The 24,336-nt window shown below is 42.0% G+C and overlaps 1 protein-coding gene across 2 annotated transcripts in view; it reads left to right on the top strand.

The window, feature by feature from the left end:
- Positions 1 to 24,336, top strand: part of fam184aa (family with sequence similarity 184 member Aa) — a 67,626-nt gene that overhangs the window by 26,628 nt on the left and 16,662 nt on the right. For both annotated transcript variants that reach the window (XM_071381818.1, XM_071381817.1), the window contains exons 8-13: positions 7,225 to 7,346; positions 8,108 to 8,258; positions 10,248 to 10,460; positions 16,781 to 16,934; positions 21,945 to 22,072; positions 23,537 to 23,721. In XM_071381818.1, coding sequence (XP_071237919.1) covers positions 7,225 to 7,346; positions 8,108 to 8,258; positions 10,248 to 10,460; positions 16,781 to 16,934; positions 21,945 to 22,072; positions 23,537 to 23,721 — 953 coding nt within the window. The remainder of the gene's footprint in view (positions 1 to 7,224; positions 7,347 to 8,107; positions 8,259 to 10,247; positions 10,461 to 16,780; positions 16,935 to 21,944; positions 22,073 to 23,536; positions 23,722 to 24,336) is intronic.

Raw genomic sequence — 24,336 nt, 5'->3', positions numbered from 1 at the left:
GCTGAGGCCAATGGGGATTTTAAAACAGTTACATAGTTTAATGGCTGTGATCGGAGGATGGATCAACAACATTGTAGTTACTCCACAATACTAACCTAAATGACAGAGTTAAAAAAGGAATCCTGTACAGATATATTCCAAGACATGCATCCTGTTTGCAAACAAGGCACTAAAGTAATACTGCAAAGAATTTGGCTGTGTGGGACCCCAGGAAGACTAGTTGTCGCCATTGGCGTCAGCTAATGGGGATCCTAATAAAAATCATAAATTCAGACAGATTCAGGATGGCATTGACATTGGAGAGCTGCAATTCCTGTGACATGTGAAGGCCCACTAAGTCGATGGAATTTCTTGTCAATGAGTGTCAGGTTGTGTTGGTTCATTATAGTGATTATGTTCTTGTGACTCGTTTCAGGAAACTAGGCGTATGTTGCGGGTCACTACTTCACATTTGAACGTGAACTTTTTTAAATGTTTTATCAAAATGTGTTTTTTGGCAGAAATGCCTTTTGGAACATGTGAACTTTCATGTGCCTTAAGAACAAACTTGTATGCCATCTGTAAATACGAATACAGTTGTTAAATTACGAGCCTAGTTGGTTTAGCCACAGAAAAATACACCAACTTTCCCGCTAGCCATGATTGGCCGAGATAATGAGTAGGCTGGACATGCCGGGAGATGAGTTTGGATTGGTCTGCCATGTAGCATGCTTCTGTCTATTTGAGCTGGTCAGTATGTGTAGGTAATCCTGTCTAACGCAGCTTTTTTATATACACTGCTCAAAAAAATAAAGGGAACACTAAAATAACACATCCTAGATCTGAATGAATGAAATATTCTTATTAAATACTTTTTTCTTTACATAGTTGAATGTGCTGACAACAAAATCACACAAAAATGATCAATGGAAATCAAATTTATCAACCCATGGAGGTCTGGATTTGGAGTCACACTCAAAATTAAAGTGGAAAACCACACTACAGGCTGATCCAACTTTGATGTAATGTCCTTAAAACAAGTCAAAATGAGGCTCAGTAGTGTGTGTGGCCTCCACGTGCCTGTATTACCTCCCTACAACGCCTGGGCATGCTCCTGATGAGGTGGCGGATGGTCTCCTGAGGGATCTCCTCCCAGACCTGGACTAAAGCATCTGCCAACTCCTGGACAGTCTGTGGTGCAACGTGGCGTTGGTGGATGGAGCGAGACATGATGTCCCAGATGTGCTCAATTGGATTCAGGTCTGGGGAACGGGCGGGCCAGTCCATAGCATCAATGCCTTCCTCTTGCAGGAACTGCTGACACACTCCAGCCACATGAGGTCTAGCATTGTCTTGCATTAGGAGGAACCCAGGGCCAACCGCACCAGCATATGCTCTCACAAGGGGTCTGAGGATCTCATCTCGGTACCTAATGGCAGTCAGGCTACCTCTGGCGAGCACATGGAGGGCTGTGCGGCCCCCCAAAGAAATGCCACCCCACACCATGACTGACCCACCGCCAAACCGGTCATGCTGGAGGATGTTGCAGGCAGCAGAACGTTCTCCACGGCATCTCCAGACTCTGTCACGTCTGTCACATGTGCTCAGTGTGAACCTGTTTTCATCTGTGAAGAGCACAGGGCGCCAGTGGCGAATTTGCCAATCTTGGTGTTCACTGGCAAATGCCAAACGTCCTGCACGGTGTTGGGCTGTAAGCACAACCCCCACCTGTGGACGTCGGGCCCTCATACCACCCTCATGGAGTCTGTTTCTGACCGTTTGAGCAGACACATGCACATTTGTGGCCTGCTGGAGGTCATTTTGCAGGGCTCTGGCAGTGCTTCTCCTTGCACAAAGGCGGAGGTAGCGGTCCTGCTGCTGGGTTGTTGCCCTCCTACGGCCTCCTCCACGTCTCCCGATGTACTGGCCTGTCTCCTGGTAACGCCTCCATGCTCTGGACACTACGCTGACAGACACAGCAAACCTTCTTGCCACAGCTCGCATTGATGTGCCATCCTGGATGAGCTGCACTACCTGAGCCACTTGTGTGGGTTGTAGACTCCGTCTCATGCTACCACTAGAGTGAAAGCACCGCCAGCATTCAAAAGTGACCAAAACATCAGCCAGGAAGCATAGGAACTGAGAATTGGTCGGTGGTCACCACCTGCAGAACCACTCCTTTATTGGGGGTCTTGCTAATTGCCTATAATTTTCACCTGTTGTCTATTCCATTTGCACAACAGCATGTGAAATTTATTGTCAATCAGTGTTGCTTCCTAAGTGGACAGTTTGATTTCACAGAAGTGTGATTGACTTGGAGTTACATTGTGTTGTTTAAGTGTTCCCTTTATTTTTTTGAGCAGTATATATATACAGTGGGGAGAACAAGTATTTGATACACTGACGATTTTGCAGGTTTTCCTACTTACAAAGCATGTAGAGGTCTGTAATTTTTATCATAGGTACACTTCAACTGTGAGAGACGGAATCTAAAACAAAAATCCAGAAAATCACATTGTATGATTTTTAAGTAATTCATTTGCATTTTATTGCATGACATAAGTATTTGATACATCAGAAAAGCAGAACTTAATATTTGGTACAGAAACCTTAGTTTGCAATTACAGAGATCATACGTTTCCTGTAGTTCTTGACCAGGTTTGCACACACTGCAGCAGGGATTTTGGCCCACTCCTCCATACAGACCTTCTCCAGATCCTTCAGGTTTCGGGGCTGTCGCTGGGCAATACGGACTTTCGGCTCCCTCCAAAGATTTTCTATTGGGTTCAGGTCTGGAGACTGGCTAGGCCACTCCAGGACCTTGAGATGCTTCTTACGGAGCCACTCCTTAGTTGCCCTGGCTGTGTGTTTCGGGTCGTTGTCATGCTGGAAGACCCAGCCACGACCCATCTTCAATGCTCTTACTGAGGGAAGGAGGTTGTTGGTCAAGATCTCGCGATACATGGCCCCATCCATCCTCCCCTCAATACGGTGCAGTCGTCCTGTCCCCTTTGCAGAAAAGCATCCCCAAAGAATGATGTTTCCACCTCCATGCTTCACGGTTGGGATGGTGTTCTTGGGGTTGTACTCATCCTTCTTCTTCCTCCAAACACGGCGAGTGGAGTTTAGACCAAAAAGCTCTATTTTTGTCTCATCAGACCACATGACCTTCTCCCATTCCTCCTCTGGATCATCCAGATGGTCATTGGCAAACTTCAGACGGGCCTGGACATGCGCTGGCTTGAGCAGGGGGACCTTGCGTGCGCTGCAGGATTTTAATCCATGACGGCGTAGTGTGTTACTAATGGTTTTCTTTGAGACTGTGGTCCCAGCTCTCTTCAGGTCATTGACCAGGTCCTGCCGTGTAGTTCTGGGCTGATCCCTCACATTCCTCATGATCATTGATGCCCCACGAGGTGAGATCTTGCATGGAGCCCCAGACCGAGGGTGATTGACCGTCATCTTGAACTTCTTCCATTTTTTAATAATTGTGCCAACAGTTGTTGCCTTCTCACCAAGCTGCTTGCCTATTGTCCTGTAGCCCATCCCAGCCTTGTACAGGTCTACAATTTATCCCTGATGTCCTTACACAGCTCTCTGGTCTTGGCCATTGTGGAGAGGTTGGAGTCTGTTTGATTGAGTGTGTGGACAGGTGTCTTTTATACAGGTAACGAGTTCAAACAGGTGCAGTTAATACAGGTAATGAGTGGAGAACAGGAGGGCTTCTTAAAGAAAAACTAACAGGTCTGTGAGAGCCGGAATTCTTACTGGTTGGTAGGTGATCAAATACTTATGTCATGCAATAAAATGCAAATTAATTACTTAAAAATCATACAATGTGATTTTCTGGATTTTTGTTTTAGATTCCGTCTCTCACAGTTGAAGTGTACCTATGATAAAAATGACAGACCTCTACATGCTTTGTAAGTAGGAAAACCTGCAAAATCGGCAGTGTATCAAATACTTGTTCTCCCCACTGTATATATATATCACATAGTAGAAGTGCATAAGTGTTTTGAATCAGTTGAATTTGAGTATGATAGCTAAGGAGATGGGGAAAAAACACCTGTTTCCAGATTACATCTTCAATCTAAGGGTAACCATGGCATCCGTGACAGGGAGAAGCGTCCACCCATGATGTATACGGGTAAGAGAGTCTAGCTAGCTATATTTTCAGATATTACACATTTCTAATTTTGACAGTCATTTTCATTTCAAGTTAACGTGTACTGTAAGCTAGCTAGCTAACGTTAGCTGGCTGGCTCGCTAGCTAACGTTACGTGTATGATCTTATTATTCGTATCTCAGAGCCATTTGCTTTGCTATTTATTGAACCTGGTTGGTTAGCTACCTGCAGATTTATGCAGGGTAGTAACGTCATGAGTTGGGATTTTGGTTCAATTGTTTCCCTAGCTAGCTACATGTCTTAACAAAATACTCTACTATGCAAGTAACCATTTCAATAGAATGTCCCTGCGACAACTGTCGATAGACAGTAAATTCGCTCTGGCTATCTACTCCGATTTCAGAGCACTCTCGTCTGAGTGTGCCATAGTGCTGAATAACTGACGAATTTGCGAACGCTCAACACCTGTTGAATATGGCCGGTGTCAGTAAACGTTGACAAAAAAGCGTCAATTGTTGATAGCAGCACATTTGCAGTCACCAATGCTCTGGATAACATAAAAACAGCCTAACCATCTCTGTTAGTGTGAGTAAAAGGGTCAGTGAGCTGTTGTCTCATTTGTGTCTGGGAGTAGCTAGCAAGCTAGCCAATGTTAGCCAGTTAGCTTGGGTGCTTGACTGCGGTTGTTAGGACAGAACACTCGGATTGACCCTTAAAGAGATGGGTGGGGCTAAAGCTTAAGATGGCGTGAATGATGCGGAATGGGTGTAGACAAAGAAGAGCTCTCCAGTAGGTACCAAAACATTCAGAGGAAATTTTCTCAAAAGTGAGTTTACAAGTTTATCAACTTTCAAAGCCGAATTACTTTCTCATTGTTCCTCAAATGCAGTGTATGATATACCATTTTGTAGCTTTGTGTCTGCTTTTATCCAATGTAAAAAATAAAAAACAATTTCAAATTGTTGTACTTAAGACTGAATCAAGGCAGTTGGTCACATATTGTGTGGTTGCATTCTCCCTATACAACAAAGTCAACATGTACAGCAACTCCAAGGCAGAAAACCAGGATGGTAGACAAGATTTTCTGGAAAAATAAAATGTGCCAGCTCAACCTGAACGGCATAAGAAGGCATTGGAACGTCCCAATGTGCATCACGAATGCAGTGAGCCAGCGTAAGGTCATGTTGGATTCAGGCAGCCATATTGGACTATCCATGAATTAAAGCCTACTTCTACAGTAAATGATAAGGTGACTTAAAGTGACTTAAAAGCCCAATCCTGGAGTGGGGGAAAATGTTAGAGCTAGGGAGAGGGTGCCTGAGTCCAGCGTTCGATTCTCTTTCCTTTCGTTGGAGCATGCTACATGTTGCAATAGGCCTTTAGAATAATGCAAAACATATAATTGACTATATCCAACTTGATTAGCGGGAAACAAACCATGCCAGTCAGTCTACACATCCGGCCCATCGAATCTATACTATACCGAAACTGATTTCACACATAAAAGTTAGCCTATAGTTAAGGGGGGCCCTAATGTTATTGCAAGTGTAGGGGCTAAACAAATAAATCCACAGAGGAACCTTTGACTGTAAAAAATGTCCGTTTTCAGTGTCTGAGCCCATTTGCTTTCCTTAGAGCCGATTTAAATTAAAATAGCCACAACATTTCAAAAAATGTAACTATGTATTTATATCAGGCAGGACCATACAGCATTGAATGAGAGCAAATTTGACTTGGAAAGTTGACTAATAAGCTACCAAAAAGTAAAACTTACATTCATCATAAATATTAATTGTTGGTATTTCCACCTATTGTATCTCTGTTGTTTACAGGTCTATATTTCTAAGATGCATTAAAATACGCTAATGCTGTTTCTTTGTGTATGTAGTGCAGACAACTGACTACTTGTATTTCAAATGTAAAAAATATCAAAGCTTGCAATATTGGGTTCCATGAGCTTATGTGGCCGATTCACCCTCCAGCCAGGCATATTCTGTACTTTTTGAGTTTAGGGGGCGTGTCACAATATCTATACATTTAAATTTGCCATAAAATATTTTACACAACCATACTTTTAAAATATGGGATACATAAGAGACATGGTTGTCTCCAAAACTGAAGACCTTTTTGAGGTTTGGCCACTATCTTAAAAGGGAAACGGTTCATGGTAAAACCCTATCCCTCTGCAAATAACCCTTTAAGAATCAACTTTCCTAAGAGTGTATGGCTACAATTATTTAGGCAGTTTGGCTTATAATAATTGACAAGAATCACAGTTGGTACATCATTGTGCACATGTTGTACACATCACGGTAGCCTACAGTTGGCAAAATAACTAAATTGATTAACGCTGCAATATGTCATTTTTTCATGTAGAAATGTGAGTTATAGACCTGTCATTCCCATTGAAAGCAATTCTAAGAAGCGGTAGATCTGTTCTATGCTTCCCGTTCATAAGTTTTGTTTTTGCGTCTTTTACTTTTGGTTTTGTACACCAGTTTCAAACAGCTAAAAACACAATTTTGGGGGTTATTAAAAATATATTTTACAACGGTTTAAATGGTGCATAAACTGGAGTTCAGCGAACTATTCAAATTTGCGTAAACAGGATATGGCGGAGCAACAAAGTCATTGGTGGACACAGAGAGACAAACATTTTGATTCTGTTTTTAGTGGAGATCTTCTATGTGTAAAGTAATGACACACTTAGTTGTTCTATGAGTGGTCTGAGGCAGTCGTTAGCTTACAAGCATTTTCAAGTGCAACATTAGTTACAATAGTTTTGGGAAACGGCTCTGAAACTTTGCAATGCTTCTACGGAGATTCTAACGATGAACTTAGCCTTAAGATGCTTTTGGCAAACCTGTCCCTGGTTAATAGCTTGGGTTGATGTGTAATTACAGAGTATATCCAAAGAGAAACAAAGTGGAACATTTATCATTATAATCTTGCTTTTGGTGTCAGTCTAAACTGCAAATTCTCCTCATTGAGAAGGAAATAGTATATATATATTTTTTTAACCAAATGTTTAACTCCATTGCCCTTTTCTGTACTCATAACTAATATTGTATCGTGCCTCAACTTCCCTGAACTTGTCTCTGGTTTGTCCACGTGTCCAGGAGGAGATTGAGACCCAGAAACAGCAGCATGAAGCCAGGGTAATGTCAATAAGGACAGAGGAGAAGCAGAAAATTGACAAAATGGCTGAAGACCTGGACCAAAAATGGACTTATGCTCTGAGGTAGGACTTTATGTCAGCCAGTAGGTAACATCGTCGCTAAGCTATTGTGCATAGTGCAGATAAGCCTGGAATAACAACTCAAATATGGCCTATGTGGTAGTGACTAAATAAAGAAAAATTGTTTGGCAGAATTAGATTTTAGCGAATCACATGACTGCAAGGCGTGGCTCCGAATCAGAGGTACACAAGATAGGGGAATGGGTTATGAGGTTCGGAGGGAGATTATTTATTAGAGATAAAGCCAATGGGGAGGGGTTTGGAGGGAGATGATTGATTAGAGATAATGGCAATGGCTACAGCAGGTAGCCTAGCGGTTCAATCAAATCAATCAAATGTATTGATGAAGCCGCTGGTTCGAAAGGTTGCTGGTTCGAATCCCCGAGCCTGCAATGCAGTTAACCCACAACAACACCTGCTCCCTGGGCATGATGACATCGATTAAGGCAGCCCCCCCTGCACCTCTTTTATCAGAGGGGTTGGGTTAAATGTGCAAGACACATTTCGGTTGAATACATTTCTAGATTGTTCTTTTTCTACTGGATCAGGACTTTTACCCACTCTTTCTATTGGGTTTACAAAGGCTATGTTTGACTTGTTGATCCAGTAGACTTTTCAAGCATTGGGCTGAAGTGTCTGGTGAATGAGTTTACCCAGTACGGCTGTGCAACCCAGAATCTGAGATGTAGTGTTTCAGGCTTCAGGATCATCAACGTCTCTCTTTCTCTCTCTCTACCCCTTCCTTCCCCTTACCCACTCTATAGGGAGGAGTTGAGGTCGCTGAAGGAGGAATTGACGGAGGAATATGAGGCCGACAGACAAGCCTCCTTGTCCCAGCTGTCTCAGCAGAAGGAGCTGGAGTTGATGGCGGCCAGGGAGGGCTGGCAGAGGAAAGTGGAGGACCTGCTGGAACAGGTAGTGTAACACACTCCCTTTCGCATTGTCACGATTTTCAGTATCACAGTACTTTTGAGTAAGTAAGGAAAGAAAACATGAAGCAGACTGAATTTCCTGAGGAAAATGGTTTTAATGTTAACATGTGGATTTATGTTGTCACATTTGTTAATTTTTCAAGCTATAGCTCACCATTTTACTTGAATCAGGTTTGTAAATGACCATAGAGTTTAGTCTGTCTTGTTTTCTTTTTTTGCCATGGAAAATGTAGTATCATATCATCACAATACTGGGATTGTAACAACACTACAGCCTGTTGAACACGTCACACTCACACTGCACCGAATACCCTAGTTTCAGACTCCTAATTATCCGTACACTACATAATATTCTAGGCACTTCCATGCCAGTCGGAAGAGCTAAAGTGTTTTATCTCGGAACACTCAAGTTGCTCTCTCTACCGACTGTAGGATAAAAGGAACATGAGGTGTTAACCACACTGGGTGGAGACCTGAATGGCAATGTGTCCAGCCTGAGACATGCCCGTTTTATCTTATCTTGATTATTGCCCAGTCATATGGTCTGGTGCTGCAAAGAAGGACATAAAAACACTTCAGCTGGCCCAGAACAGTCTTGCTCTTCAGAGGGCTAAAGTATGCATGACGGTCTCTCTTTTGGCTAAAAGTATAGGAGAGACTGAATGCATCACTTCATTCCAAATTGTTTGCATAGTCAACTTACACACAGCACTGACACATTTCACAGTCCTCAAATCCAGAACAAATTCAAGAAAACGTACATTATTATATAGAGTAGGGGTGTGAACGTTTAAATGTTAAAACGTTTAAACTAATTTGGGATTCTTAATGTTAAGAAATATCCATATCCGAAAGACAATGTGAATATATATTTTTTCTTCACTTAATTAAAATCACAGTGCAGTTATCACAAAACATATTATTGTCTGTGTTATAGGATATAAAGGCCTGGGAAAGTTGTAATTCAAATAAAACTGAAAATAGGCAAACTATTAGAGTTTTAGCAACTAGGAAATAACAAAAAAATACCCATTAAAATCCGTGACCACTTTTTGGAAAGGGGAGAATCACACAACCCCCACAAGTGTCAGAAAGACTTGTCTGAAGTACTGTCAATGTGCCAACTTCTGTTTGGTAGCACCCAAACCATTTCGGTTACAAACTAATGGGACCCCACTTTGGAAAGGGGAGATTCTCAAAGGTGCGTTTTGCTCTAGGACCCTCACAAGTGGGTCTTCCAAATGGACAATGACCCCAAGCATACTTCCAAAGTTGTGGCAAAATGGCTTAAGAGCAACAAAGTCAAGGTATTGGAGTGACCATCACAAAGCCCTGGCCTCAATCCTATAGAAAATGTGTGGGCAGAACTGAAAAAGCGTGTGCGAGCAAGGCCTACAAACCTGACTCAGTTACACCAGCTCTGTCAGGAAGAATGGGTCAAAATTCACCCAACTTATTGTGGGAAGCTTGTGGAAGGCTACCCCGAAACGTTTGATCCAAGTTAAACAATTTAAAGGCAATGCTACCAAATACTAATTGAGTGTATGTAAACTTCTGACCCACTGGGAATGTGATGAAAGAAATAAAAGCTGAAATAAATAATTCTCTCTACTATTACATTCTTAAAATAAAGTGGTGGTCTTAACAAACCTTAAACAGGGAATTTTTGATTTGAACTGTATATTTTATTCCCCTGTAGGTAGAGTGTTAAGATGACTTTGTAATGAAAAGCGCTATATACAAATATAATAATAATTGTATATATATATATATATATATATATATTTTTTTTTATTAATACACTGCAGGGGAAAATGAAGACGAAGTGCACATTGATCATGGTTGTGTCCTAAATGTCACCCTATTTCCTATATAGTGCACCTTCTGACCAGTAATGCAATACAGGGAATAGCGTGCCCTTAGGAACACATAGCATATAACACACCCCTCCCTCTCATCCCTTTCTCTCCAGATCTCGCTGCTGAAGCAGAGTCTGGAGCTGCAGCTCTCCCAGTCCCAGGGCGCGCTGCAGCAGCTGCAGGCCCAGTTCAGCCAGGAGAGAGAGCACCTGAGCCATCAACTCCAGGAGCTGCAGCTGGAGCACCAGCGCAGGGAGCACCGGCTGCAGGAGGCTCAACGCTGCGCCCATGGCACACTGGAAGACGCCCGCCAGCACCAGCTCAGGGTGAGAGAATAATACACACACACACCCCTCATATATATTGTGCAATCAGAAGGTATTCATACCCCTTGACTTATTCCCCCAAAAATTGTGTTACAGCCTGAATTCAAAATTGATGACAATCAAATTTTATTTTATAACAAATGGGTTGAATACTTATTGACAAAATACATTTCAGATTTTCATGTTTAATTAATTGGTCAATGTTTTTGTCAAGGGGTGTGTATACTTTCTGAAGGCATTGTAACTACTTTGTACCCATACACATGCTCCATACACCTCACTCATTGACCATTGTTTCTCCAATAGTTTTTGTGGCATAAGACAGCATGTACTGTTAACCATCCCCTACTCTGTGTCTCCATATCCTATCAGATACTTAAATGTTTTACATTTTAGTCATTTAGCAGACGCTCCAGAGAGTAGTGAGTGCGTTCATTTTTAGACTTTTTTTGTTGTTGTTGTACTGGTCCCCCATGGGAATCAAACCCACAACCCTTGCGTTGCAAGTGCCATGCTCTACCAACTGAGCTACACAGGAGATATACATTGTCACTGTCACTCATCTGAAATGGTCACTGTGTCTCACTCTCCCTCTTTATCTCCCTCCCTCACTTTCTCCCCTCCCTTTTTATCTGCCTCTCTAGTACCTACAGTAAATGCACTTTTAGCCAGTTTATTAGGTACACCACCCCGTTCATGAAAATGCTTTGGTCCTACAGACAGTGAGTCATGGGACCGCTATATAAAACAGACAGACAGGCATCGAGGCATTCAGTTACTGTTCGATTGAACGTTGGAATAGGCAAAACGAGTGACCTAAGGGACTTTGAGCTTGGTATGATCGTCAGTGCCAGGCGCGCCGGTTTCAGTATCTCAGAAACGGCCGGCTTCCTGGGCTTTTCATGCATGACAGTGTCTAGGGTGTACAGAGAAACATCCAGTCAGTGGCAGTCCTGTGGGCGAAAACAGCTCATTGATGAGAGAAGTCCAGTGGCCACGTGGTCACCAACATTGGACAATTGAGGACTGGAAAAACATTGCCAGGTGGTGTACCTGTTACGTCATGCTTGATGAAAGAGTCAGCATTTGGCGTAAGCATCAGGAGTCCACTGGCTCATCCTGCCTGGTGTCAACTGTACAGGCTGGTGGCGGTCGTATAATGGTGTGGGGAATGTTAGGTCCCTTGATACCATTTGAGCAACGTTTGAACGCCACATCTTGTAGAAACCTTGCCCCTGAGAATTCAGGCTGTTCTGGAGGTAAAGGGCGGGTCCAACCCGGTACTAGATGGGTGTACCTAATAAACCGAAACACTGAGTGTATTTCTCTTCTCTTTCTTATACCTCTCCATTTCCTCCAGCTGGCTCCTTCTCTCTCTTTTTCTGCCCCTCTCTTCTCCTAATTTATCTATACCCCTGCTCCCTTTCCTTTCTTCCACTCAGCCCCCTTCCTCTCTCCATTAGTCCGTGTCCAGTTGGATTCATTCCCATTCCCACCCTTGTGTCCATGTCACCATCTGGATGTGTCCTCTGACCTTAAGCCTCAGTCACCAAACCAAACCACAGATCAGTGAGTTGGAAAAACTGCAGTGCTGCTGCTACCAGATTTGCTGATGTAATGGCAAATAATCCCAATTGAAAACCACTGCTGAATTGTTGCCCGTTACAAGAATGTGGGCTTCTTCAAGAAAGACTTCAGGCTCTAAAGAAAAATCATGGAGTTGCAGGTATAGTAATTAGATTTCAAGTATGCATCAAAGCAGTATTTATATTGTAGTGTGAAACAAAAGGAAGTTAGTCTCCGTAATAATTCAGATAATATTCTGTGTTTGCGCAGTAAGGATATTGTTTTTGTCGGTAATACAGTTACTAACTTTGATTGAATTGGGACCTTAATAACTCTACTGGCCTCTTACCTAACATATCAATCCATTTCGTTTGTGAATACAGTGCAATATACCGTATCGACCAGCACCTGTTGGCAGTGTTATCAGGACTAACCTCCAGTAAATTTGATTGAACCCAGGAGAAAACCTTTGATGTAGAAAAAGCGGCATACAGAGGCTAACAGGCTCTATATTTGCCTCGCACCCATGCTGGGGCCTTGAAAGCTATACCTCTTAAGTTACTGTTCCATAAGGGTTAACAAAAAATGTTTTAAAAATCAACAGGCAGCTGCTTTTATATTAAAATGTATCTGGAGAAGAAAAAAAGGTTGTTCTTCATAGTCACAGTGCAGTGCTTGGTCAAAAAAAACAGCACATATTTCACTGAACAAAAATATAAACCGAACAAATTTTCCATAAGCACAAAAAGCTTATTTTGGTGCACTAATTTGTTTATATCCCTGTTGGTGAGCATTTCTTCTTTGCCAAGATAATCCATCCACAATGACAGGTGTGGCATATCAACAAGCTGATTAAACAGCGTGATCATTGCATAGATGCACCGTGTGCTATGGACAATAATAGGCCACTCTAAAATGTGCAGTTTTGTCACACAACACAATGCCACAGAGGTCTCAAGTTTTGAGGGAGCGTGCAGTTGGCATGCTGTGTGTAGTTATGTCCACCAGAGCTGTTGCCATAGAATGTAATGTTAGTTTCTCTACCATAAGCCGCTTCCAATGTCATTTTAGAGAATTTGGCAATACGTCCAATCGGCCGCACAACAGCAGACCACGGCCAACCGGACAGCTGATAAAACTGTGGGTTTGCTAAACCTAAGAATTTCTACACAAACTGTCAGAAACTGTCTGAGGGAAGCTCATCTGCATGCTCGTTATCCTCAACAGGGTCTTGACCTGACTGCAGTTTGGCGTCGTAACCGACTTCAGTCTGAAAATGCTCCCCTTCGATGGCCACTGGCACGCTGAAGAAGTGTGCTCTTCACGGATGAATCACGGTTTCAACTGTACAGGGCAGATGGCAGACAGTATGGGCTCGTGTGGGCGAGCAGTTTGCTGATGTCAACGTTGTGAAAATAGTGCCCCATGGTTGCGGTGGGGTTATGGTATGGGCAGGCATAAGCTACAGACAATGAACACAATTACATTTTATCAATGGCAATTAGAATTTATCCTGATGCTTATTGTCATACCATTCATCCACCGTCATCACCTCATGTTTCAGGATGATAATGCACACCCCCATGTCGCAAGGATCTGTACACAATTACTGAAAACGGAAAATATCCCATTTCTTCCATGGCCTGCATACTCACCAGAAGTCGCCTATTGAGCACATTTGGGATGCTCTGGAAGAACGTGTACAACAATGTATTCCAGTTCATGCCCAATATCCAGAAACTTCACGCAGTCATTTAAGAGGAATGGGACAACATTCCACAGGCCACAATCAACAGCCTGATGTGTCGCGCTGCAAGAGGCAAATGGTTGTCACATCAGGTACCGACTGGTTTCTGATCCACACCCCTACCTTATTTTTAAAGGTACTGTTTCTGTGACCAACAGATGCATATCTGTATTCCCAGTCATGTGAAATCCATAGATTAGGGCCTAATGAATTTATTTAAATTGACTGATTTCCTTATATGACTGCGTGGCCATGCACGCCTCCAACTCAATCATCAAGTTTGCAGACGACACCACAGTGGTAGGCTTGATTACCATCAACAATGAGACAGCCTACAGGGAGGAGGTGAGGGCCCTTGGAGTGTGGTGTCAGGAAATAACCTCTCACTCAACATCAACAAAACAAAGGAGATGACATGGACTTCAGGAAATAGCAGAGGGAACACAATGCATCACCGGGGGCAAACTACCAACCCTCCAGGACACAGCACCCGATGTTACAGGAAGGACAAAAATATCATCAAGGACAACAACCACCCGAGCCATTGCCTGTTCACCCCGCTCTCACCCAGAAGGCGAGGTCAGTACAGGTGCACCAAAGCTGGGACCGAGAGACTGAAAAACAGCTTCTATCTCAAAGCCATCAGACTGTTAAACAGCCATGACTAACATAGAGAGGCTGCTGCCAATATACAGACTCAAATCTCTTGCCACTTTAGTAAATGTAATACATTAATTTAATAAAGGTATCACTAGTCACTTTAAATAACGACACATTAATAAGGTCTACAGATCCTACATTACTCATCTCATATGTATTTACTGTATTCTATACCACCTACTGCATCTTGCCTATGCCGCACGGCCATCGCTCATCCATATATTTATATGTACATATTCTTATTCATCCCTTTACATTTGTGTGTACAAGGTAGTCGTCGTGAATTTGTTAGATTACTTGTTAGATATTACTGCACTGTAAGAACTAGAAGCACAAGCATTTCGCTACACTAGCTTTAACATCTGTTAACCATGTGTATGTGACCAATACAATTTGATGTTTTGTGATAATATGTCTTATTGTGAGGTCCCTGGCAATTCTCAATAATTATGGATATGAATATCATTCTCTTCATGGTGTTGTATCCTGAATAGGTACACAAAAAAGGTAGAAATATTTAATATCCTTCTTTTGATATGAACTGTAACTCAATAAATCTTTGAAATTGTTGCATGTTGCGTTTATATTTTTGTTCAGTATAATTTGAGACACTAAAATGGTGGACAGTTGTTTACCTCATGGTAGTGGGCTGCTCTGTCCGTCAGCTCATCCATCTGTAATGACAGCCTTTGTCACATCTTATTGTGATATTTGACATCAATGATATATCTTCAAGTGCGTGACGATACTTAACATTGTGATGTGCAAGACTATAACTTGAGAGACTGTGCAGTTCTCTCAGTTAGGCTGAGAACTCAATATTGTCACGCCCTGACCTTAGAGAGCCTTTTTATTTCTCTATTTGGTTAGGTCAGAGTGTGATTTGGGTGGGCATTCTAGTTTTCTATTTCTTTGTTGGCCGGCTATGGTTCCCAATCAGAGGCAGCTGTCTATCGTTGTCTCTGATTGGGAATCATACTTAGGCAGCCTGTTTTCCACCCTTGTTTGTGGGAGCTTGTCTTTGTATAGTTGCTGTTTAGCGCTACAGAGCTTTACGTTCGTTTCGTGTTTTGTTGTTTTTGGTGTCATTTGAAAATAAAGATAAAAGATAAATAAATAAAAGTCTCCTTCCAACGACGGACGTAAAAAAATATGTTGAAAATTAAGCCTAAATTAATGAACTAAGGCTTATTGTTTTGCCATGCTAAGATTATTTAATGAGAATACGACTATAATATTATAAACAAGCACATAAAATGGCACAGTCTGGAATGATCTAGTCATTAATGGCGCAAAAAGGATTATATTGGATATCACAATATTTTGAGAAGCATATCATAGAACATGTCTCCTGTCAGAACAGAAATTACAAGATGATGTTATAATGCTGTCATTGCATCAAATTGTTGTTTTATGCAACAGAATAAGGGGTTGTTAGAACGCTCATCTGTGTGTCTTCTACTGAGGATGGGCCTCTGGAAGATTGACGATGTCTTTGGGTGATACCGCATTCCAGAGCATGAGTTAATGTTAAAGGAGAGATGACTCCAGGGCCAGACCCTGGTCTCTACACAATGAGATACTGTCTGCTGTGAATTAGAAGTATCTTTCATACAAATCCTAACATTGTGACCCGTTTCATACATCTGTTGTTTGTCATGTAGACTGAAGGAGGATGGACTTTGCTATAAAATGCTGTGGCTCAAAACAGCTCGTTGAGTTCTCAGTGATCACCTCCAGGGGTGATTACCAACCAGCTCCATTACTGCAGTAATTAAATAATAAAGTTTGATTTGTTTTGAAGAAATCTAAAAGTCTCTCCTTTTGATTACAATAATTCCACCACACTCCTCCCTAGTGTGTATGTGTGCCTATTAGGGGTGTGCCCATCTGGCCATATTCATAATCGTATCCGTAAATTGACAGTTATTAGTCGGATAGATAATACTCATAATCGGAATAACAGAAGTGTTTTAAAATGCCTAAATAGAGGATGGCAATACATAATCATCTCCCTGCAGATGAAGCTGAAGATCAGCAGCGCAGCAGCTGACTTGTGTGTCTGTTCTCAAAACTTGCCGGCGGATGAGTTTGCTGACACTCAGCCAGAACGCGCATAAGCTTTTCGTATGTTTTTCCTCCCCTCGCTCTGCTTGTTAGATATTACGCACATTCTAGAAAAACATTCTTGCTGTGTGTGCGCGTATATGCATTTACATATGTTTGAAAATATATTATGTCATTTTAGGTGATGTACTGTATGTGTTGCTACCATTTGTACAATGATTTGTTGAATGATTAAACACAATGTGTGTGTGTGTGTGTGTGGTGGTGGGGAGGGGTCTAGGCTTTGGAGGAGCGTTTGAAGCAGGAGCAGAGGGAGGAGGTGCTGTCGCTGAAAGATGTCCACAGACGCACACTGGACATCCTCAGACAGCAGTCAGAACAGGAGCTGCAGACGTTGCGCTTTGAATTGGAGGACGAAGGCAAGGCCATGCTGGGTAAGAGCCTCACACACTAGACAATTTTTTTAAAGATGTGGGGCAGTACCACTCTCCACATATTTTTTTTTTATTGGATAGGATGGAGGTAGAGGTAGAACCCATGCGGCAGTGGTATATGTGATCCAGAGGCAACAGCTTAAACCGCAAGACAACCCTAAGCCACCGCGCTGGACTATTCGATCACAAAAGCCACCTTTGAAAGAACACACACACACTCCCTCCACACACACTCTCCAAAGCTCTTTTTAATGAACCAATGCATAATATTCAAAATGATAATGAATGACGAGTGAGAGATTTACATTTACATTTACATTTAAGTCATTTAGCAGACGCTCTTATCCATTGTAAATGTCTAACAGTTTATTATCAATGTAGGGGTGTACTACCTATCAATAATCAGGGGGCTCAATTTGGCTCACAAGTGATTTTATTTGCACAATTTATGTTGGACAAATAAAAACACTAGGAATGCAGCTAGTAATGACTTTGATTTAGGATATTTCTTCTCAAATAATTCCTTTAATAAATAAAGTTATATATAATCGTGTCCGGACCAAATCTGAACCAATTATAGGTCTATGTTTGGTTCAGATTTGGTCCAGACCAGCCTTGATTTCAACGTCCACAGATGTCTGGACCAGCATCGATTTGGCCCAAACATACAGTGGTTGCTCCACTAAAAGTTTTGTGATTTATGCTGCGGGACTTAGAGGTAATTTGTGGTTTAGTACGGTACCCTGCGTCACCACTTCATTGCTCCAGACCAGCGCAAGGGGGAGTTAGAGCACTGACTATGCTATTGGGTCCCACTGTTTCTCTGACAATGAATGGGCGACATAAACCTAAATAGAAACTGATAATTTTGCACGACTTCAGTATTACTTACTAAAACTGTTGTTACACTAAGGTTTTTATTATTTTATCTTGTTAGGATTATTTTGCTCTTACTGTAGTAGTGTAGCCCACTCCCGACCTGTCATGTTGTACAGCGCCTGAGTGGCGCAACACCGCCACACTGAGTAGCACAGAGCAACACTTTGCGGGGATTGTTCCCGCTGTTCGTAGTGCCAGTCTGCACGTTTCAACTTAAACAATGTAACTAATAATGGCATCTTTATGCTTTCGTTAATAAAATATTGATAAAAATAGTCTTTCAACATGCCTATGTTTATTTAGTTATGGATCCATAATGAATTACTATGGGAATAAATATCACTGAATTACAGAAATATCCTCCAATCCTCTATATGTAGTTATTGGCGGAGAGTCACGTCATATTTTTCGATATACTGTGGGTGTACCGTAGAAGACATGAGTCTCAAAAGTGTTGAGTAATGTGCTGTTAAGTGGTGTAGGTCTTATTTATTTAAAGAGCATATTGAAGGTAAAAGCAATAGGATTTGAAGCAATAGCCTACAACTATTTTAGCACCGTTAGCTCCGCATGGGGACTGGTCTTGATAAATCAATGAGATTGTAATTTTGACTGAATCTCCGTTTGGGTATTGGTTAGACTATAATTATGGTGTAGAAATGTTATGCTCTTAGTGTAACCTTTATATAACTAGGCAAGTCAGTTAAGAACAAATTCTTATTTACAAGGACAGCCTTCTCCTTCCTTTAGATATTTTTGTCAGATGTTACTATGGAATACTGAAGTATAATTACGTGTCAAAGGCTTTTATTGACAGTTACATGAAGTTGATGCAAAGAGTCAATATTTTCAGTGTTGACCCTTCTTTTTCAAGACCTCTGCAATCTGCCCTGGCATGCTGTCAATTAACTTCTGGGCCACATCCTGACTGATGGCATCCCATTCTTGCATAATCAATGCTTGGAGTTTGTCAGAATTTGTGAGGTTTTGTTTGTTCACCCGCCTCTTGAGGATTGGCCACAAATTCTCAATGGGATTAAGGTCTGGGGAGTTTCCTGGCAATGGACCCAAAATATCCATGTTTTGTTCCCCGAGCCACTTAGTCTGACCCTGATGTTTTCCCTGGAGAGAAGTGGCTTCTTTGCTGCCCTTCTTGACACCAGGCCATCCTCCAAAAGTCTTCGCCTCACTGTGCGTGCAGATGCACTCACACCTGCCTGCTGGCATTCCTGAGCAAGCTCTGTACTGGTGTTGCCCCGATCCCGCAGCTGAATCAACTTTAGGAGACGGTCCTGGGGCTTGTTGGACTTTCTTGGGCACCCTGAAGCCTTCTTCACAACAATTGAACAGCTCTCCTTGAAGTTCTTGATGATCCGATAAATGGTTGATTTAGGTGCAATCTTACTGGCAGCAATATCCTTGCCTGTGAAGCCCTTTTTGTGCAAAGCAATGATGACGGCATGTGTATCCTTGCCGGTAACCATGGTTGACAGAGGAAGAACAATGATTCTAAGCACCACCCTCCTTTTGAAGCTTCCAGTCTGTTATTCAAACTCAATCAGCATGACATCGTGATCTCCAGCCTTGTCCTCGTCAACACTCACACCTGTGTTAACGAGAGAATCACTGACATGACAGCTGGCCCTTTTGTGGCAAGGCTGAAATGCAGTGGAAATGTTTTTGGGGGATTCAGTTAATTTGCATGGCAAAGAGGGACTTTGCAATTAATTGCAATTCATCTGATCACTCTTCATAACATTCTGGAGTATATGCAAATTGCCATCATAATTTGTGAAAATTAATATTGGTGTCATTCTCAAAACTTTTGGCCACGACTGTACTATGTTCTTACAAAAAAAGGTTTTAAATGATCTGGTACAGCCACTATTGAAGGTTATCAAATGCTTCTCAAATGGCTTAAGGACAACAAAGTCAAGGTATTGGAGTGGCCATCACAAAGCCCTGACCTCAATCCTATAGAACATTTGTGGGCAGAACTGAAAAAGCATGTGAGAGCAAGGAGGCCTACAAACCTGACTCAGTTACACCAGCTCTGACAGGAGGAATGGGCCAAAATTCACTCAAATTATTGTGGGAAGCTTGTGGAAGGCTACCTGAAATGTTTGACCGAAGTTAAACAATTTAAAGGCAATGCTACCAAATACTAATTGAGTGTATGTAAACTTCTGTCCCACTGGGAATGTGATGAAATAAATGATTCTCTCTACAATTATTCTGACATTTCACATTTTTAAAATAAAGTGGTGATCCTAAGACATGGAATTTTTACTCTGATTAATTGTCAGGAATTCTGAAAAACTGAGTTTAAATGTATTTGGCTAAGGTGTATGTAGACTTCAGACTTCAACTGTATGTACGGTTGAAATTTAGCCATCAAAACGATGACCAAAAAATACATTGTTTCAAAGTAAAATACAGTGGGGAGAACAAGTATTTGATACACTGCCGATTTTGCAGGTTTTCCTACTTACAAAGCATGTAGAGGTCTGTAATTTTTTTATCATAGGTACACTTCAACTGTGAGAGACGGAATCTAAAACAAAAATCCAGAAAATCACATTGTATGATTTTTAAGTAATTAATTTGCATTTTATTGCATGACATAAGTATTTGATACATCAGAAAAGCATAATACACTTAATATTTGGTACAGAAACCTTTGTTTGCAATTACGGAGATCATACGTTTCCTGTAGTTCTTGACCAGGTTTGCACACACTGCTGCAGGGATTTTGGCCCACTCCTCCATACAGACCTTCTCCAGATCCTTCAGGTTTCGGGGCTGTCGCTGGGCAATATGGACTTTCAGCTCCCTCCAAAGATTTTCTATTGGGTTCAGGTCTGGAGACTGGCAAGGCCACACCAGGACCTTGAGATGCTTCTTACGGAGCCACTCCTTAGTTGCCCTGGCTGTGTGTTTCGGGTCGTTGTCATGCTGGAAGACCCAGCCACGACCCATCTTCAATGCTCTTACTGAGGGAAGGAGGTTGTTGGCCAAGATCTCGCGATACATGGCCCCATCCATCCTCCCCTCAATACGGTGCAGTCGTCCTGTCCCCTTTGCAGAAAAGCATCCCCAAAGAATGATGTTTCCACCTCCATGCTTCACGTTTGGGATGGTGTTCTTGGGGTTGTACTCACCCTTCTTCTTCCTCCAAACACGGCGAGTGGAGTTTAGACCAAAAAGCTCTATTTTTGTCTCATCAGACCACATGACCTTCTCCCATTCCTCCTCTGGATCATCCAGATGGTCATTGGCAAACTTCAGACGGGCCTGGACATGCGCTGGCTTGAGCAGGGGGCCCTTGTGTGCGCTGCAGGATTTTAATCCATGACGGCGTAGTGTGTTACTAATGGTTTTCTTTGAGACTGTGGTCCCAGCTCTCTTCTGGTCATTAACCAGGTCCTGCCGTGTAGTTCTGGGCTGATCCCTCACCTTCCTCATGATCATTGATGCCCCACGAGGTGAGATCTTGCATGGAGCCCCAGACCGAGGGTGATTGACCGTCATCTTGAACTTCTTCCATTTTCTAATAATTGCGCCAACAGTTGTTGCCTTCTCACCAAGCTGGTTGCCTATTGTCCTGTAGCCCATCCCAGCCTTGTGCAGGTCTCCAATTTTATCCCTTATGTCCTTACACAGCTCTCTGGTCTTGGCCATTGTGGAGAGGTTGGAGTCTGTTTGATTGAGTGTGTGGACAGGTGTCTTTTATACAGGTAACGAGTTCAAACAGGTGCAGTTAATACAGGTAATGAGTGGAGAACAGGAGGGCTTCTTAAAGAAAAACTAACAGGTCTGTGAGAGCTGGAATTCTTACTGGTTGGTAGGTAATCAAATACTTATGTCATGCAATAAAATGCAAATAATTACTTAAAAATCATACAATGTGATTTTCAGGATTTTTGTTTTAGATTCCGTCTCTGACAGTTGAAGTGTACCTATGATTAAAAAAAATACAGACCTCTACATGCTTTGTAAGTAGGAAAACCTGCAAAGTCGGCAGTGTATCAAATACTTGTTCTCCCCACTGTATGTATTTTCAACGCCATGCTCTACCAATTGAGCCTCACGGGACTTTCATGTTCCCCTCCTCCTCTTCCTCCCCTGTAGCCTCCCTGCGCTCTGAGCTGAACCACCTCCATGCAACAGCCATAGAGCATCTGCGCCAGATCCACCTGAAGGATAACACTGCTGCCAAACTGGAGCTACAGGGTGCTCTGGAGCAGAGTCAGCAACAGGTCAGTCCGGAGTTGACACTTTTTGCTGCTTGAGGTAGAAGTTGCCCCTAACCACACTCTTAATCATAACCATAACAATTTGGGGGGGGGGGGTGAAATTATATCTGGGGGTGTGTGTATTACACGTCTCATAGTAGGAGTTCTGATCTAGGATAAGTTTTGCCTGATCCTAGATTAGTACTCTTACTTTGAGATGCTTGATTCACATGGCCCCTGACTTTCTTTCAGTGGCTAGAAAGGACCAGAGGAGGACTTTTAGGGTTTGTTTGTGCTTATTTTTAAAATAAATTGTTATTTGGGACTCATCCCTTGGGAGCTGAAGCTCACTGTTTGCCAAGCATCTGTGATGTAACCCAAAAAATATTATAATTATATTTGAAATACAACAGCTTGCGATCACATCGTGTGCATATCATATACAGACTGAGACTGCGTTTTGAAAAATAAATGCTGCTTTCGGTGTTGCTTTTTGCGTTGGCAAACTGGGGTATGCAGTAACACAAACATAATAGGGCAGGATGATACTAAGTCCTACAGATAAGCAAACTGCCCAGAGGTCCAAGATTACCCATTTTCTCATAGTCTGTGCTTTAATCTTTAGGGTGAATCATAATACATAAGTGAAGAACAACAAAGAATCTGGAAGGTTCCATGTGTGTACACATTTCTATACATGTTTCTGAGCACTCCGGTTGCATCATTTTCCTATGTTGGACCACACTCTCTCTTTCCCCGTCTCTCTCTCCTTCCTTCCCTTGCTCTCTCTTTATTTCTCAGAAATACAAGGACAACTCATTTCAGTTAATTGAGGGTGCTACATCTTTTAACATGACCCACTTAAAAATTTAGACTGCGCCTTAGGGCTGACATCTACTCATGCCTCTTCCAAGCAGCTTCTACAACATCTCTTCCAAATTAAACTAATTAGATAGAGGGTCCCAAATCAAATATTTCTACATTGGGACACAGTCTGTAAACCGCTTCAGAAATGTTGAAGTATTGTTGTAACCATATTGCTTTGAATAATACCTGGCTGTCACAAACTCACATCAATGAAGACAAAGAGGGGAAATAAGTTTGCTTCTTGGTGCAACCCTAAATTTACACACACTCATAGTGGATAGTGGATGTGATGATGCAGATTATTCAATAGCTGCTGGTAAAAGGTATACTGGCAATTGCTATTGAATTGGCTGTAGCAAAGTTGTGGAACTATTTATTGATGGAATCAAACCAGCCCCCCTATGTTTTTAGAGCAGACGTACTAAGCTCTGTACCAATAGGATTAATTCGCTTTGATAGCTATCCCTAGAGTTGGGATCCTAAAAAAGTACCTGAAAATGTGGGATTGTTTTCATTCTTGAATTGGAATTTAAATTATAGTCCTGAATTGACTGAATTAGATTGGAATTGTCACCCCAACAATTATGATTGTCTTCATTATCTTGTCTGACTTGGAACCAGGAGGAGGACCTGCTGGGTAGTATATCAGACCTGCAGCAGGAGGTGTCCTGCAGAACCAACCGTATCACAGACCTGGACCACGAGATCCACTCCCTCAATGAGACCATCAGCACCCTCACCAGAGAGCTGGAGCTCAAGGGCAAAGAGGTTCTCCGAGTCCGCAGCGAGGCCAACCAGCAGATCAGGTACTGGGACCCATTAACTGGCATCTATTTATAGTGACCCCTAAGGGAGCGAGGGAGTACCCAGGTCTTCCAAACCTCTCAGTATATGTGGACCCTCATGGTCTTAGAAATGCTAAATTGACATGAAAAATAGTATTATATTTTTTAAAGAGCCCACATTATCATGTGAGTTGTGATTTACTGTTTTTTCCCCAATCACTTTGGTGCTTAAGTGGTATATTTTTAAAAATCTAAACAGATAATCAAAATGGCTCATAATTCACAATTCTAAGCACATTTTCAATTGAGTGAGTACAACAAACAAATTCACAAAGTAACTTGTTCACTGCACCAAATCACTATTTCAATTTGGATCTGCTTTTGTCAAAATGCAATATTCACTTTAGTTTTGATATGATTTTCTTGTCATTTGTCAACAATACTTTATCAAACTGCTCAAAACTGATAACTACTGAACCAAAATTATGTAGTGCAGTGTACAAAACATTAGGAACACCTTCCTAATATTGAGTTGCACCCCTTTTGCACTCAGAACAGTCTCAATTTGTCAGACATGGACTCTACAAGGTGTCGAAAGCATCCCAAAGGGATGCTGGCCCATGCTTGCCACAGTTG

The sequence above is a fragment of the Salvelinus alpinus genome, chromosome 33 (assembly GCF_045679555.1).
Source record: "Salvelinus alpinus chromosome 33, SLU_Salpinus.1, whole genome shotgun sequence".
NCBI lineage: Eukaryota > Metazoa > Chordata > Actinopteri > Salmoniformes > Salmonidae > Salvelinus > Salvelinus alpinus.
The sequence above is the reverse complement of the archived record's forward strand: the minus strand, read 5'-3'. Positions and strand labels throughout refer to the sequence as shown.